Raw genomic sequence first — 18,491 nt, 5'->3', positions numbered from 1 at the left:
ATAGACTGGTTATATTATACAGTCTGGTTCCCAAATGTTTTCTTTCAGTGAAATCAATAGTTGATTCACTCTGACAGGCCCATCCTGGTATAAGGCATCTCAAAATTAGAAGTTCTTATAGAATCACAACAGAGATTTTTTTTTCACAACTGAAGCAATTATCAATCAGTATATGTCACAAAATTCTAGTAAGAGGAGAAAGTATGAAATTTTATCATTAATTATGACATTGTGGTATCACAATAATCCTAAGTAAATACATTCCTAGAAAATTAAAATGTAACAAAATACAAATTTGTGTTCCAAATATGTTATGGAAAATATGTACATTATTAGGTGTGTTTATAGCCTAATATACATAAAAATTCTTTTTAAAAAGTCATACTTACTTAAAAATCAGCATGACAGTTGGGGTGCTTCCCAATGAAGAGAAAAAATAATTCAAGACTTGCACCAGTGAATAAATATAAAATTTTTTTGTACATTGACTATCTCTTGGGCATTCACCCAAAGTCACCGAATTATTTTTGTTCTGGACACCAGTTACTTCCACACAACTACAGTTATAAAACACCTAAAAAATAGTTTTTGAAATATTGCAGAATATATTTAGAAGATATGACTGGGCTATGAATACATTTCATTATATTTAAAGAAGTCTCATCCATTCAAGCTAAAATATTTACAATGTTTGAAGAAAGCATTCTGAAAATACAGTTGTTTAATAGTTGAAAGGCAAAATAGTTTCCTGGATTCCTCTCTAGACAAAAAAAATGCAATTCACTATTAACATTTAATTTATTCCTAAATTAAAAATTAGGAAAGGATAGAAAAAATTAATGTTTGAAACTCTGTATATAATTTCTCATTAATATAAATTCTTTTTAATAATTTTCTCCCACTCATTTTTACTTTCTATAAAAAAACCTAGTTACTCTTTTTAACAGTCTTACTAAGTGTCAGGAACAGGAAGCAAAGGGAAGGGTTACTCAGAGAATTCAGAAAATATAGTTTTGTGGGGGGCAAAACTGGCACTAGAGCTACTCATTAGAATAGGGCAGAGTCTAGGGGAATAGGAGCTAGGCAGGGGTACTAGAATCCTACTTTGACCCACAAACACAACATCCAAGAGTATAATGACAGATTATAGGATATATATATATATATATATATATGATATATAATAATATTATTATTATTATTACCAGAGAGGTTCAACACAACAGAATACCCTAATGGGTAGACCACAGAAGGGAAAAACTTAGGAACAAATGATTTTAGAGATTTAATTTGGCAAGTAGTTTACTTAGATAGGTGGTTTTAATAAAATCTGTTTTGAGTCTAGGCTAAACTAAGGTTTAAGGGAAGCTTAAACCTATTAGTACTTTATTTACCGAAGGAAGTAATTTGAATCCATACTTATCTGATAATCAAGCTTTACTTTTTAACTAGGAACAATATGGATGAATCCTTTATGTATCAAGCCTACTGACCAATAAACCCAAGAACATTATTTTGAGCAATTAAGAGGGGATGTTTTATTACTAAGGATTTGGTAAAAGAACTCCATAGTGGTCCTCAAATGGTATAGTCATTGCCAGTATTAAGAAAAATGTACACAGAGCTCTCTTAGGATTCTCATATCATGTCTCCTCCAGGCCTTCACTAATGGGCCAAGTGAGACCATGGATTAAATGGGGCACTATCAGTGAAAGACACTAGACCCATGAATATGAGATATGGGTTTTTAAGTATGGTCCTTGGGTCACATTTCTGCAAATTTATGGCCTGACTTCAAAGAATCCAGGTTCTTTATTCTTCAAAGTTCTCAGTGCCCTTCAACAATACAATTAGTAGGATCACGGACCAGAAAAAGATAGTAAAGTTTGAAAATCAAAGACAGAACTGTGTGGTAGAGAGCAATGATCATAGCTGATTATACTGCTAATGTTGGTGATAGGAAAATGGCCCAGGATATGGCTCCCCAACTTTGTGAGATATTCAGTAGATTGGAAGTGAAATAGAGAACATGATACCTGATCCCCAGTTACTGGAAATAAACTCAGGGAATTAGGAAGAACCCGTAGTCTGCATGGAAGGGAATATTTTGAGTGAAGAAGGAAATGGCATTTCTATGGAAAATATCAGGAATAGGTAGGCAAAAGATGAAGTTATCCTGGATAGAATTTCCACCCTTGGGGAAATCAAGTTGGAAGCCAAGAATTGGACAATCAAGTGAGCATGAAGCCTTGATTAATTTTCTGGAAAATCAAAAGTGTAATGAGCCTAAAGATAAACTTGTCGAAATCTATATGCAAAATTGCATATAGATTATTGTCCTGGAAACAAAGGGAGTGCTGACAAGTGGTTGGATCAGGACTTTCCCCTAATTTCTAAAGGGTAAAGTATCTCTAATTTAATCTAATTAGTAAAATGCAGTGATTCCTAAGGATTCTAAATGCATTTAAGTTCCAGAAAGTCATGTTCTCATAAACTCAAGGAGGAAAAGTGGAAGTAATCTCAAATGAGATTTAAGCAACAGAAAAACCTATTTGTGTTTCAAGCAGGATTTTATGTGAGGCTTTCATTTACACAACTTCACAACCATCACAATGACAGAGAATATTAGGAGTCTTTTTCTATTCTCTTTTTACTAGAGACCTTACTTATAGAAAGATTTGATAAGTAATTGTTAAATCAAATATGCAATGTTGATCGAGAAGAGAAAGTAAAAATGAATACTCACCATAGATGTTTTATTGCCATTTGAAGATTTGCATCCTGCTAGACAAGGTGACATGTAAGTTATTCCATTGTCTCCACAGACTGGTTCCCAGTGATTTTCATCACAATTGCAGTCTGAGTTGCAATAAGAAAGTGGTACGTTTATATGAGATGTCACTGGATTATTCCTGGAAATATAAGGTAGACACATATCAAAAAGAGAGAGAGAAGAAGGAGGGAAGAGAGGAGAAAAGAAAAAGAAAGGGAGCATAGGAAAGGGAAGCCAAGAGAAAGGAGGAAAAGTGGGAGGGCATTAGGATGGGAGGGAGAAGAAGAGGGAGGGATGAGGGGAGGAGAGAAATAAGGAAAACAGTTGGGCTTTAATAAGACAGTAAAATTTGATGAGTGATGTTGTCAAAATGGCATTTTTTAATATAGTGTTTATTAACTTAACACCTCCCATCTTTACCCAGACATAAAGAAAGAGGATCCATAAGACTTATATAAGAGGTCTTTGTGATTCTACCAAGAAATTACTCATTAAACAAGTCACTTCATTTTTCTGAGACTCAGTTTCTCTTCAGTAAGGTGATAGACTAAAGTTCTTCCCAGCTTACTGTAAAGTCCCATGAATCTGTGTTATTCAGTTTGACTTTTTAGATCTATATTTCAACTACATAAAAATTTCAGAACCCCTGAGGATCAATTTTTTTAAAATCAAGAATAATAAAATCAGTTGACAAAGATTAGAAAAACTCCATACACTTTTTAAATGAAATGACAACATACGTTATAATGATTGACTGTAAAACATGGCTATATTTGTAAAATATAATCTTATAATATGGCTAAAATTAAAAAAATGGATTATTTGTATAATTAATTTTCTGCTTATAGATTAAAATTATTTTGTAAAAATCTTGATAATAATTGAGGATAAATTATATTTGAATTAGGAAGTAATTTACATGAAGAAGTAGACTCAGAAATTCAGAAATTCTATTACCAATAATTTTACTAAAGTGCACCTAATACCTAATTCTGCTTGGGAACATACAACTGGGAGAGGTTAAACATAATGATTAATGACCAAATCCAGACATTGCCATCAGCTACTCCTGAGCTCACATTAGTTCTGCCACTTCAGAGTGTTGTGACTACTCTTCCTAAAATCAGCTTTGCCACTTGTAAGTCATAGATAATAACATTCAACCGCATAGGGGTATTGGGGGAAAAATTCATATGGCAGTTCTCAAAATTTTGTTCTCAGTAGCCCTTCATACTCTTAAAAGTATTGAGGATCTCAAAGGTATTTTTGTCCAAGTGGGTTATATATGTTGACATTGATAGCTATATAATCAGAAATTAATAGTAAAAAATTTTAATACACGGGGTGCCTGGGTGGTGCAGTCATTTAAGTGTCCGACTCTTGATTTCAGTTCAGGTCATGATCTCAGGGTTGTGAGATTGAGCCCCATGTTGGGCTCTGAGCTCAGCGGGAGTCTGCTTGAGATTCTCTCTCCCTCTGCCCCCCCACCCCACTCATGTTCTCTGTCTCAAAAAAAAATTTTTTTTAATACATGAGAAGACACAAACACATATCATTAGCCACCAGACTGATGTTATCATCATATTATTGTAGCCTTAGAAAATATCGCTATACACTCACAAGAAAATAAGAATGAAAAAGGCAAATACAATCCTGGTATTATTATAAAAATAATTTAGAATGTGCTGAGGCTTCAATAAGGTCTCAGGGACCCCTATAGACCCTCAGATCACATTCTGAGAACCTCTGTACTAATTTATACTTTAAAAACTTATTCCTGTTACTAACACTTCATAAATGCTAAATACATCGATTCTGTAATTTGCTATCATTAAACTATGAGTTTCATGAAGGCAGTGATCTATCTCATAAATCTTTTTGACCTTTAAGTAGCACTCAGTAAAATTTTACTGAATGGAGAGAATCTTATACAACTCTAGCTGCTTTCTTTTGAATAGATGGCACCGTTATTATACTTGTTTTATGGAACTGGCTCTAAAGCCACTCTAAAGCATGTCTGACAACTTGGGAGCCCTTGGAACTACTGATGTGATCTTTGGAGTCATTGTATGACTTCAGATAAGTCACACTTCCCCTGGTTCTCAACTAATAAATGGAGAGGAAAAAAGGGGTTTGGGCTTCATGATCTTTAAGGTGCTTTTACCTCAAAAGTTCAATGTTCTAAGATTCTGTATTTACTGGAGTGGATAATGGTGGATAGGAGTAATTACTAACAGTCAGGATTAGGAGAAAGCTGAGAGATAATTAGACTAGGTTGACAGGTCTCCAAAATAGGATGGTGTTTACATAAAGAAATGTGGGGAAAATTGACAAGTTCAAACTGACATCTCAAAGGATCCAGAGTATAAATGCTCAGAGCCAACAATAAGCAGCACTAGGTATCATAGTTACTCAACTGTAATCCAAGGATCTTTCCTTGTTGTCTGAATGTGAACCTTCCTAAGCTTAAAATTATTGGTTATATTCAAGAGATGATAAGAAATCTGTACCAGAATCCTGCCCCTAATTTGGGGTAGAACTATAGTACTAGGAATACTTCACAATACTTGATAATAATACAAAGTAAAGGTTTTCTATGGTCTAACATACAATTACATATAGGATATTTATTAACTCTACTGCTAATAACAATATTAACAGAATAAATAGCATTAGCTTGCAGAAAAGGAGAATTCAGTACAATATAAGAAGTGTTTTCTTATAAATGTAGTTGTTAACCATTAAAACTAATGGTAGATAAAAATTGCTCAGTCACTTTTGGGAAATGTTATACTGATATGAGGAATTCTTAATCTCAGGAAACGAACTGAGGGTTGCTAGAGTGGGGGGGGGGTGAGAGGGATGGGGTGGCTGGTTGATAGACATTGGGGAGGGTATGGGCTATGGTGAGCGCTGTGAATTGTGCAAGACTGTTGAATCACAGATCTGTGCCTCTGAAAAAAATAATGCAATATATGTTAAGAAAAAAAAAAAGAGGGTGATAACAGGAGGGGTAGAATGAAGGGGGGGATATCGGAGGGGGAGACGAACCATGAGAGACTATGGACTCTGAAAAACAAACTGAGGGTTCTAGAGGGGAGGGGGGCGGGGGGATGGGTTAGCCTGGTGATGGGTATTAAAGAGGGCACGTTCTGCATGGAGCACTGGGTATTATGCACAAACAATGAATCATGCAACACTACATTAAAAACTAATGATGTAATGTATGTTAATTAACATAACAATAATTAAAAAAAAAAAAGACTAAAATTTTGGAGTCTAAACCTCCCAATTTAAGTCAGAATCTTAACATTGCTAGTCAGGTAATCTGTGTATCTCTCTAAGCCCTACTTTTCCTATCTATAGAATGAAGGTAAAAGTACCTGTCTGTCATTGTAGGTACCCCATAAAGGATAACTATTATTATTACAACTTATATAGGTTTACTTTTAGGAATAAAAGGAGAATTTTTTGAGATCTTAGGAAGTAGACATTTTAAGATTTTGTAAATTGAAATTTCTCTCAATTAAAAGAAAAGTTTAGCTAAGATTGCTATATGCCCTGTTTTCCTTATAGTCTTTTACATTTGATAGTTCATACATTTTGCAATTAATATACTGATATATACAAACCCATCATAGGTCAAAGTTAGGCCAGCAACTGATCTGTTTTCACAAATTAATGCAAAATTTAACAGTTGAAATATGAAGGCCAATACATTGGTATAAAATGATAATTTGGCCATTCCAAGCAAGGTAAGTTTGAATTTTTTAATGATATATCCTCCTATAAATATTCCAGTTGCAATAGTTGGTAAGGTTAAGCTTCCTAGAAATAAAGAAGAGAAAAAAATTGTGATTATATAAATATGGTTATTCTGAAATATCTTTATAAAGGAAACACAGAATGCATCAACCAAATTCATCCCATCTTATTCCTTAAGTAGCAAGCTAACAGCCCTGGATGGAGGTAGGAAACCAGTGTACCACATGGGAGAAATGGAAATAATTTCTTAATGCCAGTGCTGAGGATTTGGGTTCCCCAATAGCAGAAGTCAGTGACTGAGGATATTTGAATGTTTCAATCGATGATTTTTATGAGGGACTTTTTTCTTCTGGAAAACAATAAAATATCATCTTCCTGCCTATAAGACTTGCATCCTACCATCTAAAATCCTTTACACGCTGAACACTACATCAAAAACTAATGATGTACTATATGTTGGCTAATTGAACACAGTAAAAAAAAGAATAAAAAAATAAAATCCTTTACATTTCCCTCAAAATGAAGAGTTCTCATCCTTAAAAACTCATTCCAAATTTGCCCATCACTTTAAAATTAACCACTAGAATTAATATCTCTTCTTTATCCAAACATACCTATACCCTGTGATGATAAACAGGCTTAAAGATGGTATTAAAAATGATTGACCCCTGGTAAAATTTTTCCATGTCATTGTCCTACAAGAGTTATTAAAGGTAAAGATCCCTCTAACAACAGCAACAACAAATTCAGGCTGGGAACCTGTTTGGAAGTCAAACTTGACTCTCAAAGTTTAAATTTTTATCTTAGGTTCAATAAAAGTATCTAACTGAATTATTATTTTCTTAACTTATGACCTACTCACATACCACTTGATAAATTCAGTTTAATTTATCAAATATTTACTGAGTTTCTACAATGCATTGAGCACTGTACAGGGTAATGTACTGCTCTTAAGAATCTCATGTTATACTGGGGGTGAGGGAAGAATAATATAAGAAAACCTTTTCTTCATTAAGCAAGATTTAATATGTCACCGGAAAAAGATAATATAACAAAGTAACTCCTAAAATATGATACTTGTGGGGCGCCTGGGTGGCTCAGTCATTAAGTGTCTGCCTTCGGCTCAGGTCATGATCCCAGGGTCCTGGGATCAAGCCCCACATTGCGCTCCCTGCTCGGCAGGAAGCCTGTTTCTCCCTCTCCCACTCCCCTGCTTGTGTTCCTGCCCTCGCTATCTCTGTGTCAAATAAATAAATAAAATCTTTAAAAATAAATAAATAAAATAAAATATGACACTTGTCTGAATTACGTAGACATCAATGATATGTTTAAGTCGATTTTTCTTTTGTCCTATTTTTTTGTAAGTAGCTGAGTTCTGACTCAAAGTGCATGAATTATGAAATTATAATGATTAAATTACAAAAGGATTTGTCTCAGGATCTCAACATTATAAAATCCAATTATGCAGATACTATATCTAAATGTTCCATTCGCACACAACTTTCTTTTAGAAATTCATCTTCTCAAAAATAACATGAGATGCAGAGCAATGATGATATTATGAGATCAACAAATTTGATAAAACTTGCAAGAGAACAACTGGAAATTATATTTACTAAAATATAAAATTACCTTCACATCAAAATGTCACTTGAAACTCAATTAGTTGGTAGTATATGGCTTATCAAACAAATATAAATAATGTGTCTTACCAAGCAAAATGTTAGCCTCAGATGCTGAGCGACCATACTGTTGCTCTATATATTTGAAGACATAAGTAATAACACCAATATGGCTACTGGTTAGCACTAATGACAAACACTGTAATATAACATATAGGGGATTGGTAAGGATGCATTTCAAGGACTGGAGAAAACCTATAAAAATATAAAAATAAGATATTATAATACAGCTTAAATATATGTTAATATCTTAATTTTATAAGTGTAATAAAAGTTATAGAAGACTGAAAATTACCAAAACATATAACACAGAAAGTCAGAGTACCCTACAATCCTACTGTCAACAGTTTTTTATATTTTTTCTGTCATTTTTCCATATGTACATTAGTATCTACTCAGTTTATTTTACCGCAAAATGAAATCATACATACATGCTGTTTTGCAGCTTGCTCAGTTCACTTCATATTTGGTTATTCTTATCACTCTACCATACAACTACATATATCATTAATTCATTTATTCATTCATTCAACAAATATTTGGTTTTCAACTGGGTCCCAGGCACTATGCTAGGTGCTCAAGAAACCAAAGTGAATAGACATGCAATGTCTCTTATTTGTTAGCACTTAATATTAATTGTTATGTTAATAATAAAATTATTAAGTAAAAATTTAGGAGACAGTATAATCCAAAGTTCACAGAAATGAGAAGACTAAAGTTAAAAAAATTATAAAGTTTAATTTATATAGGTAAATCTGTTTCCTGGTAGACTTTCTACTATAAAATACTGTATCAGCAAATTTGGCAGTATTATAAATCACTTTTCTTATGGTGCAAGGAAAGGAAGAGAATAATAATGTTGTGTCTCAGGTGACATGACAGTAATAGTACAACAACTTGTGCCTACGAACAGGTGTGTAAGAAATTCATAACTTCTGTTTGTGACAAGAATTTTGTGATCTGGGTCTGTAATCAGAAGGTTAACCAACTGTAATGGATGTTGAAAGTGGAAGGAGTTTCTTAGAAAAAAAAGGAGTAAGTATCTGAGTCTAGCAAGACAGAACCAGAGGTGGTTATTTAGAGAGGGATGACATGGACTTTGAAATATCTCTCTATAGATCGCTAAAGGTTTCCATCAGATATGGTCAGAACTAAGCTTTCTATCCAATGGCAACTAAGAAATAGTTTCATCTATCTTCACTGAAATTAATAATTCCAAATTGACTATAAATGTGAATACTTACCAGTAATATTTTCACTAACATTTTGCCCATGGTTGGTCACATTAGCCATTTGAGTCCTTTCCTCATTTGTTTTGAGCAAATATAAAGATGTTTCTTTCTGTGATTTATCCAGATTTTTGGGCAGGAAAAAGAATGGTATGGAAGACATAATAGATAATATTCCAGCCACAAGGAAACCAAGCCACCAAGCACCAACCCAGCGAGAGTCCTTAGGAGTTATTCTGATATTGCCTAGAATAAAGAATTAGAAGCAGTCAGTCAAAAAATCATTTTGAAATGCAATAAATTTTGAGCAATAATGATTGCTGTCCTTCATAGATGAAGAAAGTAAACTATATTACATCAATTCTGAGATGCTATTTTTTTTATTTTGTTCACACTTCATCACACAAATATTCAGCAAAAGACTATTGAAAAAGTGAATCCTTTTCTTTTTAATTAATTAATTTTTATTATTATGTTATGTTAATCACCATACGTTACATCATTAGTTTTTGATGTGGTGTTCCATGATTCATTATTTGCATATAACACCCAGTGCTCCATGCAGAACGTGCCCTCTTTAATACCCATCACCAGGTTAACCCATCCTCCCACCTCCCTCCCCTCTAGAACCCTCAGTTTGTTTTTCAGAGTCCATAGTCTCTCATGGTTCATCTCCCCCTCCGATTTCCTCCCCTTCATTCTTCTGCTCCTGCTATCTTCTTCTTTTTTTTTTAACATATAATGTATTATTTGTTTCAAAGGTACAGATCTGTGACTCAACAGTCCTGCACAATTCACAGCTCTCACCATAGCACCATACCCTCCCCAATGTCCATCACCCAGCTGCCCCATCCCTCCCACCCCCCCACTCCAGCAACCCTCAGTTTGTTTCCTGAGATTAAGAATTCCTCCTATCAGTGAGGTCATATGATACATGTCTTTCTCTGATTGAATTATTTCACGCAGCATAACACCCTCCAGTTCCATCCACGTCATTGCAAATGGCAAGATTTCATTCCTTTTGATGGCTGCATAATACTCCATTGTGTGTGTGTGTGTGTGTGTGTGTGTGTGTGTATCACATCTTCTTTATCCATTCATCTTTCAATGGACATCTTGGCTCTTTCCACAGTTTGGCTATTGTGGTCATTGCTGCTATAAACATCGGGGTGCACGTACCCCTTTGGATCCCTATATTTGTATCTTTGGGGTAAATACCAAGTAGTGCAATTGCTGGGTCATATGGTAGCTCTATTTTCAACTTTTTGAGGAACCTCCATACTGTTTTCCAGAGTGGCTACACCAGCTTGCATTCCCACCAACAGTGTAGGAGGGTTCCCCTTTCTCCACATCCCTGCGAACATCTGTCGTTTCCTGACTTGTTAATTTTAGCCATTCTGACTAGTGTGAGGTGATATCTTATTGAGATTTTGATTTGGATTTCCCTGATGCTGAGCGATGAATTCAATATTTGGAAAAATGGTGTCCTATACTTGAAAAACATTATTATGTTACCTTGTTCTGATTATACTTACTGAGATCTACATATCCAATATCCACGTACATTTTAGCAAACAGAGATGCCTGTATAAAGCCAATGATTGGACCAACCATTGATAGTCCATGCAAAGTACCTGAAAATATTATAAAACAATTTTATCAAATGCCAAGAATACATGGTTCTTTTGCAATACATTTTTTAAAGTAACATTATACATGTCTAAAAATATTTTTTAATAAATAAAAGAATGAATGTAGGAACACTACTATTTCAAGAGTGGAGCCAGGAAAGTAGTCATAAAATCTAATTTTCTGTTCATTACCTATATAAAAAGAAGAATGTCCTTCTTCAGCAAAATCATCAATGTAAGAAATCCCCAAGGGTACTATGGGGGTTTCCCCAATTCCACGGAGCATATTACCCAGGAGTACATATATCCATATATATGACCCAGATTCCTTTTCACAACCTATGTAGACAAGATAGTGTTTTATTTTAAATATTAATTTTAGCATTCCTATTAGAAACTCAACTACTTTAACTCCTTAATTATTTCATTTAAGATTTTTTGCTTTTTTCTAATTATAAGAATGATTCATATTCATGCTACAAAATTTGAAAATATACAAAAGCCAAAAGTAAACAAGTAAAAATTAAATTATCTATAGTCCCAACAAACACAGAGAGTTGCTCCTTGTGTTTGTTATATCTTCCACATTTTTAGTTCACATAAAAATATGCATATTTATGTACATTATATACTTAAATGTCCAGCTCGTATTATAAAGTACTTTTATACTTAACACCATATTATGTCAATTTCCCCATGTTTTTAAGATTTCTTTTATACCAGAATTTTAATGGTGGTGTTCTGAATAAAAGTTTTGTACTTTATTTAATCAATCCCTTACTTTTTCCTCATGAAATATTTTTTTAAGACCTTATTTATTTGAGAGAAAGAGAGCAAGCATGAGTGGGATTGGGGCAGAGGGAGAGGTAGACTGCAGACTCCCTGCTGAGCAAGAAGCCTGCCACGCGGCTAGATTCTGGGGACTCCAGGATCATGACCTGAGCTGAAGGCAGAAGCTTAACCGGCTGAACCACCCAGGCGTCCCTCATGAAATATTTCTAACTTTCCATTCTATTAAACAGGAATGCCATGGATATAACTGTAAATAAATCCTTGTGCACATTCCTGATTATTTTCCTAAGTCAGTAAAAGTAGAATTACTGATTTAAGCATATATGCATATTTTTGTACTTTACTATATTGAAAATGTACTTTCAAAGAGTTAGAAACTTATATACTCCCAGCAATGCATAAAATGTCTTTCCCTCTATGTCATTTCTTTTTATTTTTGACAAAAATAGGTAGAAAATCTTTTTATTTTAAATGTTTTTCTAATAGGTAGAAACATCTAAAGGTAAAAAAATTTATAACCATAATTTGTGTCTCAATAGGTAAAAAATCTTTAATTAGCATAGTGCTTTTCATAAAATTACATTTTTTACATATTTATACCACTTCCCTAATTTAAATATATATATTCTTAGCCAATTCCCTACTGAAATATTCTTTTCTTATTGCTCTTTATATATAATATATATTAACATTATTTTTTCTTACATACATAAGATGCAAATGATTTTCCTGTTTGTTTTTTAGTCACTTTTGCTAATAAATATCATAATCATTTTTACAGATATAATTAAGTTGACCAGTTTGAATATTTATTAGTGACACTATCGGTTCTTACCTTTTTCTACTACTTCAGGTGATGTTCTATTGAGTAACAAATTCTGATCAAGTGAACAGGTTGATAAGCTTGATGTTAAATTTTCTGATGGATCAGTAAGAGTTTCTTTAGAGTACCTATAACTGTAAGAATATCACCAGATTTAAAATTTTGCTTATCTACTGAATAGTTACACTTTCCCAGAAATAGAGGAATTTTCCCACTTTAATTGCATGATTTTCTTCTCTAAATGATCAGAATCCTTTTTGTCAATTTCCCAGCCTGAATTTTAGGGGATGTGATGGGTAAAAATGAAATGGGAGTGCCCACTAAGAAATATTATTCAGTACTTCCCGGGAAAGGTGGATTATCATTCTAGGAGTGCTTATATTCTGTTCAAGATATGAAATACCTTGGTTTCATGTTTTGTTTAAAAAAAAAATAAAACAACCCTGCTAACTGTTTCTATCCATCCATTTGAATTGTCTTCAAAGGTGGTCACAATCTAAACTTCTTGGTTAACCTTCTGATAATACTTAATGAATTTTAGAACAGCATTTTACAAGTCAATCTACAAAGCACACCAATTCACCTACATTTTAAAAAAGATTTTATTTATTTATTTGAGAGAGAGAACATGTGTGTGGGCCCACAAGAGAGCACAAGCCAGGGGAGGGTATGGGGAGAGGCAGAAGGAGAGAGAGAAGCAGACTCCCTGCTGAGCAAGCAGCCTGATGCGGAGCTGATCCCCAAACCCTGGGATCATGACCTGAGCCAAAGGCACATGCTTACCCAACTGAGCCACCCAGGTGCCCCTCATCTACATTTTTTATCAATAACCTGTCTGGTCTTCTTTCTTAGATACTCCTACCTTCCTCCCTCCCACATACACTCAACTGTCTGACTCTACAAAACTTAGTTTTAAAAAATTCTAGTCCTCCAGTTCAATGGGGAAGAACTTAACAACAGAGATGGAGCTAGAATAGGGACAAATGCTGATCCAAAGATACTGAGATACCCTATGAGCTTCAAGGGCATCCTACTGCAGACCAGGCATTATGTTCAGCTCCAAAGAACTAGAAATAAAACACACAGCTTTTGTACTTAGGGTATTTTGAACTCTATAAAATAAACATATATCATAAAACATGTGATAAGTTTAATATAACAGGTCCTGAGTTGTCACAAGGGAAAAGGGAAGATTAGCTTTCCTTGGAGGTGGGAAAGGTGGTGGATTACAGAATCCACAATGAGGATGACATGTGAAATAAAAATTAAAAATGGACAGGAGCTTAAAAGGTAGACAAAGAAGGAAAATTATTCAAGGCTATAGAAACACCATGTGCAAAAATATAACATATTATGGCACATTTGGAAAACCACAAGCCTAGAATGTGGTTCTCCACCCTGAAGAGCAGTGTTAGATGAAGCTAGAAAGACAGTGAAGATATATGTAAATGAGTTTAGATATTAATCCATAGGCAAGAGGCATTCAATATTTTCAACTATGACCAAGAGTAAGAAATACATTTTGCATCACACCCACAACATATACATATGCACACACATTCACAAATATATGTACAATCGAAATAAAAGTTTCACAGAACAATATTTGTTCTCACATTGTATATTCTTCTATTTTATTCTATCCTATACTCTCAAAAATTGTTGATTTCAATAATCTGAATTGATTTATTGGTCCACTCATGGTTCAGAATCCGATGCTTGAAAAAACACTGTATAGGAAATAGGGAGTTTTCAGCAGGAGTAAAATAATTAGATTTGTGTTTTAAAATGAATATTCTAGTATAGTATATGAGTTAGAATGGAATTGAGACTGAAGGCAAAAAGTCCAGGCCAGAGATGTGGGAAGCTTCAATGAGGTTAGGGACAATAGGATGAAAGAAGGAAACAACTTTGACAGATAGGAGGTAGAATAAGCAATATTTGGTGACCATCTGTCATGTGTGTCAAAATAATGAAAGAATCTAGAATGAGCCCCCTTGACTTTGGTTTGAGTTCCTTTGGCTAAATGAATCATTACTGAAAGAGTGAATGTGAAAAATCTGAGCTGATTTTGGCACAGTGATGAATTTAGTTTTGAATATATGGATGGGAAATTTTTTTAAAGACTTTATTCATTTATTAGAGAGACACAGTGAGAGAGAGCACGAGCAGAGGGGAGAGGGAGAAGCAGACTCCCTGCTGAGCAGGGAGCCCGACACGGGGCTCGATTCCAGCACCCCGGGACCACGACTGGAGCCAAAGGCAGACGCCCAACTGACTGAGCCACCCAGGTGCTCCTGGATGGGAAATTCTTATCGGATGTTAGGCTGGCGATACCCATGAGGTGACTGATTATACAGATCCCGAGTGTAAGAAAAAGTCAATGTATGTGATTGCTACATTTAATGCACATGCTTCATACAAATAATCTAGAATGAAGTGAAGAAGATTGAAGAGAGAGCTTAGAGGATAGTGATATTATGGTGTCAGCAGCAGAATAAAAGGGCGGACATGATGAAGAAGCCACAAATATAGGAAATAAATCAAGGAACATAATATAATGAAAATAAGAAGAATCAGTACCAGGAAGAAGAAAGTACTTATGAGGGTCAAATAAAGGGGGGATAGGGAATTACTATGGTAACCAAAAGGCATGACTGTTGGCTTTGGCAATGAATAAGTAATTAATATCTTTAGCAGAAACTGTTCATTGTCTCTCAATAGCCATTCTTCTCTCCTTCCATTGTAATAGAAGATGGAATTTTTAGCTAGGAGCATGGCAATCTGGAATAAAGTTTAGTTATTCCAATGTCTTTATATCTGAATGTGAGATGTAACAAAGTTCTGGCCACTGTGAAGTTAGAAGTGTTATACTTCTGAAAATATATATTAAGCCCCAGCCAGCATGCACTGTTTCTTCTTTTCTTCTTCCCTTCTTTTTTCTTGTTGCGTGGAACAACATTGCCACAATTTGGAACATGAGGTTGAGGCCATGCAAGGCAGAGCAATACAATAAAAAGAAGCAAGAATCTATCATGCCTGGTCTGGCTACATTAATTTTTCTATGTGGAAAATAAGCTTCTATCTTATTTAAGCTATCACTATTTTAAGTTTTCTGTCATTAGTATCTGACTCTAATTATAACTATACCATGACCCTAAGAAGAATACTCTCAATGGAAATGGTAGTGGGTTAGGTGATGAACTTTTATTGAATATAAATAAAATCTTGTAGGCAAAGACATGATGTAAATGTTATACCAAAAAGTCATAAAAAGTTCATTTATTTCCTATGAAACTGTATACTTTGTGCTACTCATATCTCAAAGTCAATGAAAGCCATGGCTGATAAAGCAATAAGTTACTTATAACATAGAAAATATACTTCATTTCTACACATGCTTAGTGGGTATTCTTCTTAAAAGATGACTGCTTATTTAAAAGAAAAGAATTGAAATTTTACCATTAATTTACAATTAAATGATAATTAATGACATAGAACTGTTTAACACTTACTATCCCATAAAGAAATGTGGTAAAGCAGTCAAAATACTTCCAGTTCCCATAATGAAGCAACCAATTCCAATTATCTTTGGTCTGTGTAGTTTGGATCCAAAGTAACTCACAAATACAATCACAAACAAATTTCCTAGAAAGAGAATAAAATTATTTTGATATGATTCACTATCACAAACATTGCCAGTACAATTTTGTGTCCAATAGGATGGAAAGGCCCAGATGAATACAAATAGAGCATAAGATATGGTGCCTTTACCCAAAGATCATATAATTTAATTGAGGAGATGAAACCCACTTACGTTAAACTACTCACTGTAAAGTTGTATGATGTTAAGAAGAAGAATGAAATTTAGACAGGTAATAAAGCACTTGAATAACTTGGCAATATTAGTGAAGCAAAATTTTATTGAAGAATTTGGAGTTGACTGAATTTTTATTTTATTTTATTATGTTATGTTAATTACCATACATTACATCATTAGTTTTTGATGTAGTGTTCCACGATTCATTGTTTGCATATAAAACCCAGTGCTCCATTCAACACATGCCCTCTTTAATACACATCACCAGGCTAACCTATCCCCCCACCCCCTTCCCCTCTAGAACCCTCAGTTTGTTTCTCAGAGTCCATAGTCTCATGGTTCATCTCCCTCTCCAATTTCCCCCCCTTCATTTTTCCCTTCCTACTATCTTCTTTTTTTTTCTTAACATATAATGTATTATTTGTTTCAGAGGTACAGGTCTGTGATTCAACAGTTTTACACAATTCACAGTGCTCACCATAGCACATACCCTCCCCAATGTCTATCACCCAGTCACCCAATCCCTCCCACCCCCCACCACTCCAGTAATCCTGTTTCTTTCCTGGGATTAAGAATTCTTCATATCAGTGAGATCATATGATACTTGTCTTTCTCTGATTGACTTATTTTGCTTAGCATAAAAACCTCTAGTTCCATCATGTCATTGCAAATGGCAAGATTGGGGTTTTTTTGCTGGCTGCATAATATTCCATTGTGTGTATGTGTGTGTGTGTGTGTGTGTGTATACACATACATATACATACATATACATATACATACATATACATATACATACATATACATACATACATATATACATACATACATACATATACATATACATATATATATATATATATATATATATATATATATATATATATATATATACCTACCACATCTTCTTTATACATTCATCTGTTGATGGACATCTAGGCTCTTTCCACGGTTTGGCTATTGTGGACATTGCTGCTATGAACATCGGGGTGCATCTGCATCAGATCAGTACATTTGTATCTTTGGAGTAAATACCCAGTAGTGCAATTGCTGGGTCATAGGGTAGCTCTATTTTCAACATTTTGAGGAAGCTCCATACTGTTTTCCAGAGTGGCTGCACCAGCTTGCATTCCCACCAACAGTGTAGGAGGGTTTCCCTTTCTCCGTATCCCCACCAACATCTGTCATTACCTGACTTGTTAATTTTAGCCATTCTGACTGGCATGAGGTGGTATCTCATTGAGTTTCTGATTTAGATTTCCCTTATGCCGAGCGATGTTGAACACTTTTTCATGTGTCTCTTGGCCACTTGGATGTCTTCTTTGAAATAATGTCTGTTCATGTCTTCTGCCCATTTCTTGATTGGATCATTTGTTCTCTGGGTGTTGAGTTTGATAAGTTCTTTATAGATTTTGGATATTAGCCCTTTATCTGATATGTCTTTTGAAATATCTTCTCCCATTCTGTTGGTTGTCTTTAGGTTTTGTTGACTGTTTCCTTTGCTGTGCAAAAGTTTTTATCTTGATGAAGTTCCAATAGTTCATTTTTGCCCTTGCTTTCCTTGCCTTTGGTGATGTTTCTAGGAAGAAGTTGCTGCGGCTGAGGTCGAAGAGGTTACTACCTGTGTTCTCCTTTAGGATTTTGATGGACTCCTGTCTCACGTTTAGGTCTTTCAACCATTTTGAGTCTATTTTTGTGTGTGGTGTAAGGAAATGGCCAGTTTCACTCTTCTGCATGTGGCTGTCCACTTTTCCCAACACCATTTGTTGAAGGGACTGTTTTTTTTCCATTGGACATTCTTTCCTGCTTTGTCAAAGATTAATTGACCATAGAGTTGAGGGTCCATTTCTGGGCTCTCTACTCTGTTCCATTGATCTATGTGTCTGTTTTTATGCCAGTACCATACTGTCTCTACGATGACAGCTTTGTAATAGAGCTTGAAGTCTGGAATTGTGATGCCACCAGCTTTGCTTTTCTTT

General features: G+C 34.5%; 1 protein-coding gene across 1 annotated transcript in view; it reads right to left on the bottom strand.

Moving 5' to 3' along the window:
* SLCO1B3 (solute carrier organic anion transporter family member 1B3) overlaps positions 1 to 18,491 on the bottom strand; it is a 63,620-nt gene that overhangs the window by 11,292 nt on the left and 33,837 nt on the right. Inside the window, exons 3-11 of the mRNA XM_028093249.2 lie at positions 16,211 to 16,343; positions 12,708 to 12,829; positions 11,273 to 11,419; positions 10,985 to 11,083; positions 9,465 to 9,695; positions 8,251 to 8,415; positions 6,406 to 6,601; positions 2,747 to 2,912; positions 390 to 574 (exon numbers count right to left, since the gene is read on the bottom strand). Of these exons, the coding sequence (XP_027949050.1) occupies positions 390 to 574; positions 2,747 to 2,912; positions 6,406 to 6,601; positions 8,251 to 8,415; positions 9,465 to 9,695; positions 10,985 to 11,083; positions 11,273 to 11,419; positions 12,708 to 12,829; positions 16,211 to 16,343 (1,444 nt within the window). The remainder of the gene's footprint in view (positions 1 to 389; positions 575 to 2,746; positions 2,913 to 6,405; positions 6,602 to 8,250; positions 8,416 to 9,464; positions 9,696 to 10,984; positions 11,084 to 11,272; positions 11,420 to 12,707; positions 12,830 to 16,210; positions 16,344 to 18,491) is intronic.

This window comes from Eumetopias jubatus, unplaced genomic scaffold, assembly GCF_037043125.1.
Source record: "Eumetopias jubatus isolate StellerSeaLion01/CBP00866 unplaced genomic scaffold, mEumJub1_p1.0 scaffold_8, whole genome shotgun sequence".
Taxonomy (NCBI): Eukaryota; Metazoa; Chordata; class Mammalia; order Carnivora; family Otariidae; genus Eumetopias; species Eumetopias jubatus.
Note: the sequence above shows the minus strand (reverse complement) of the source record. Positions and strands in the feature narration are given on the sequence as shown.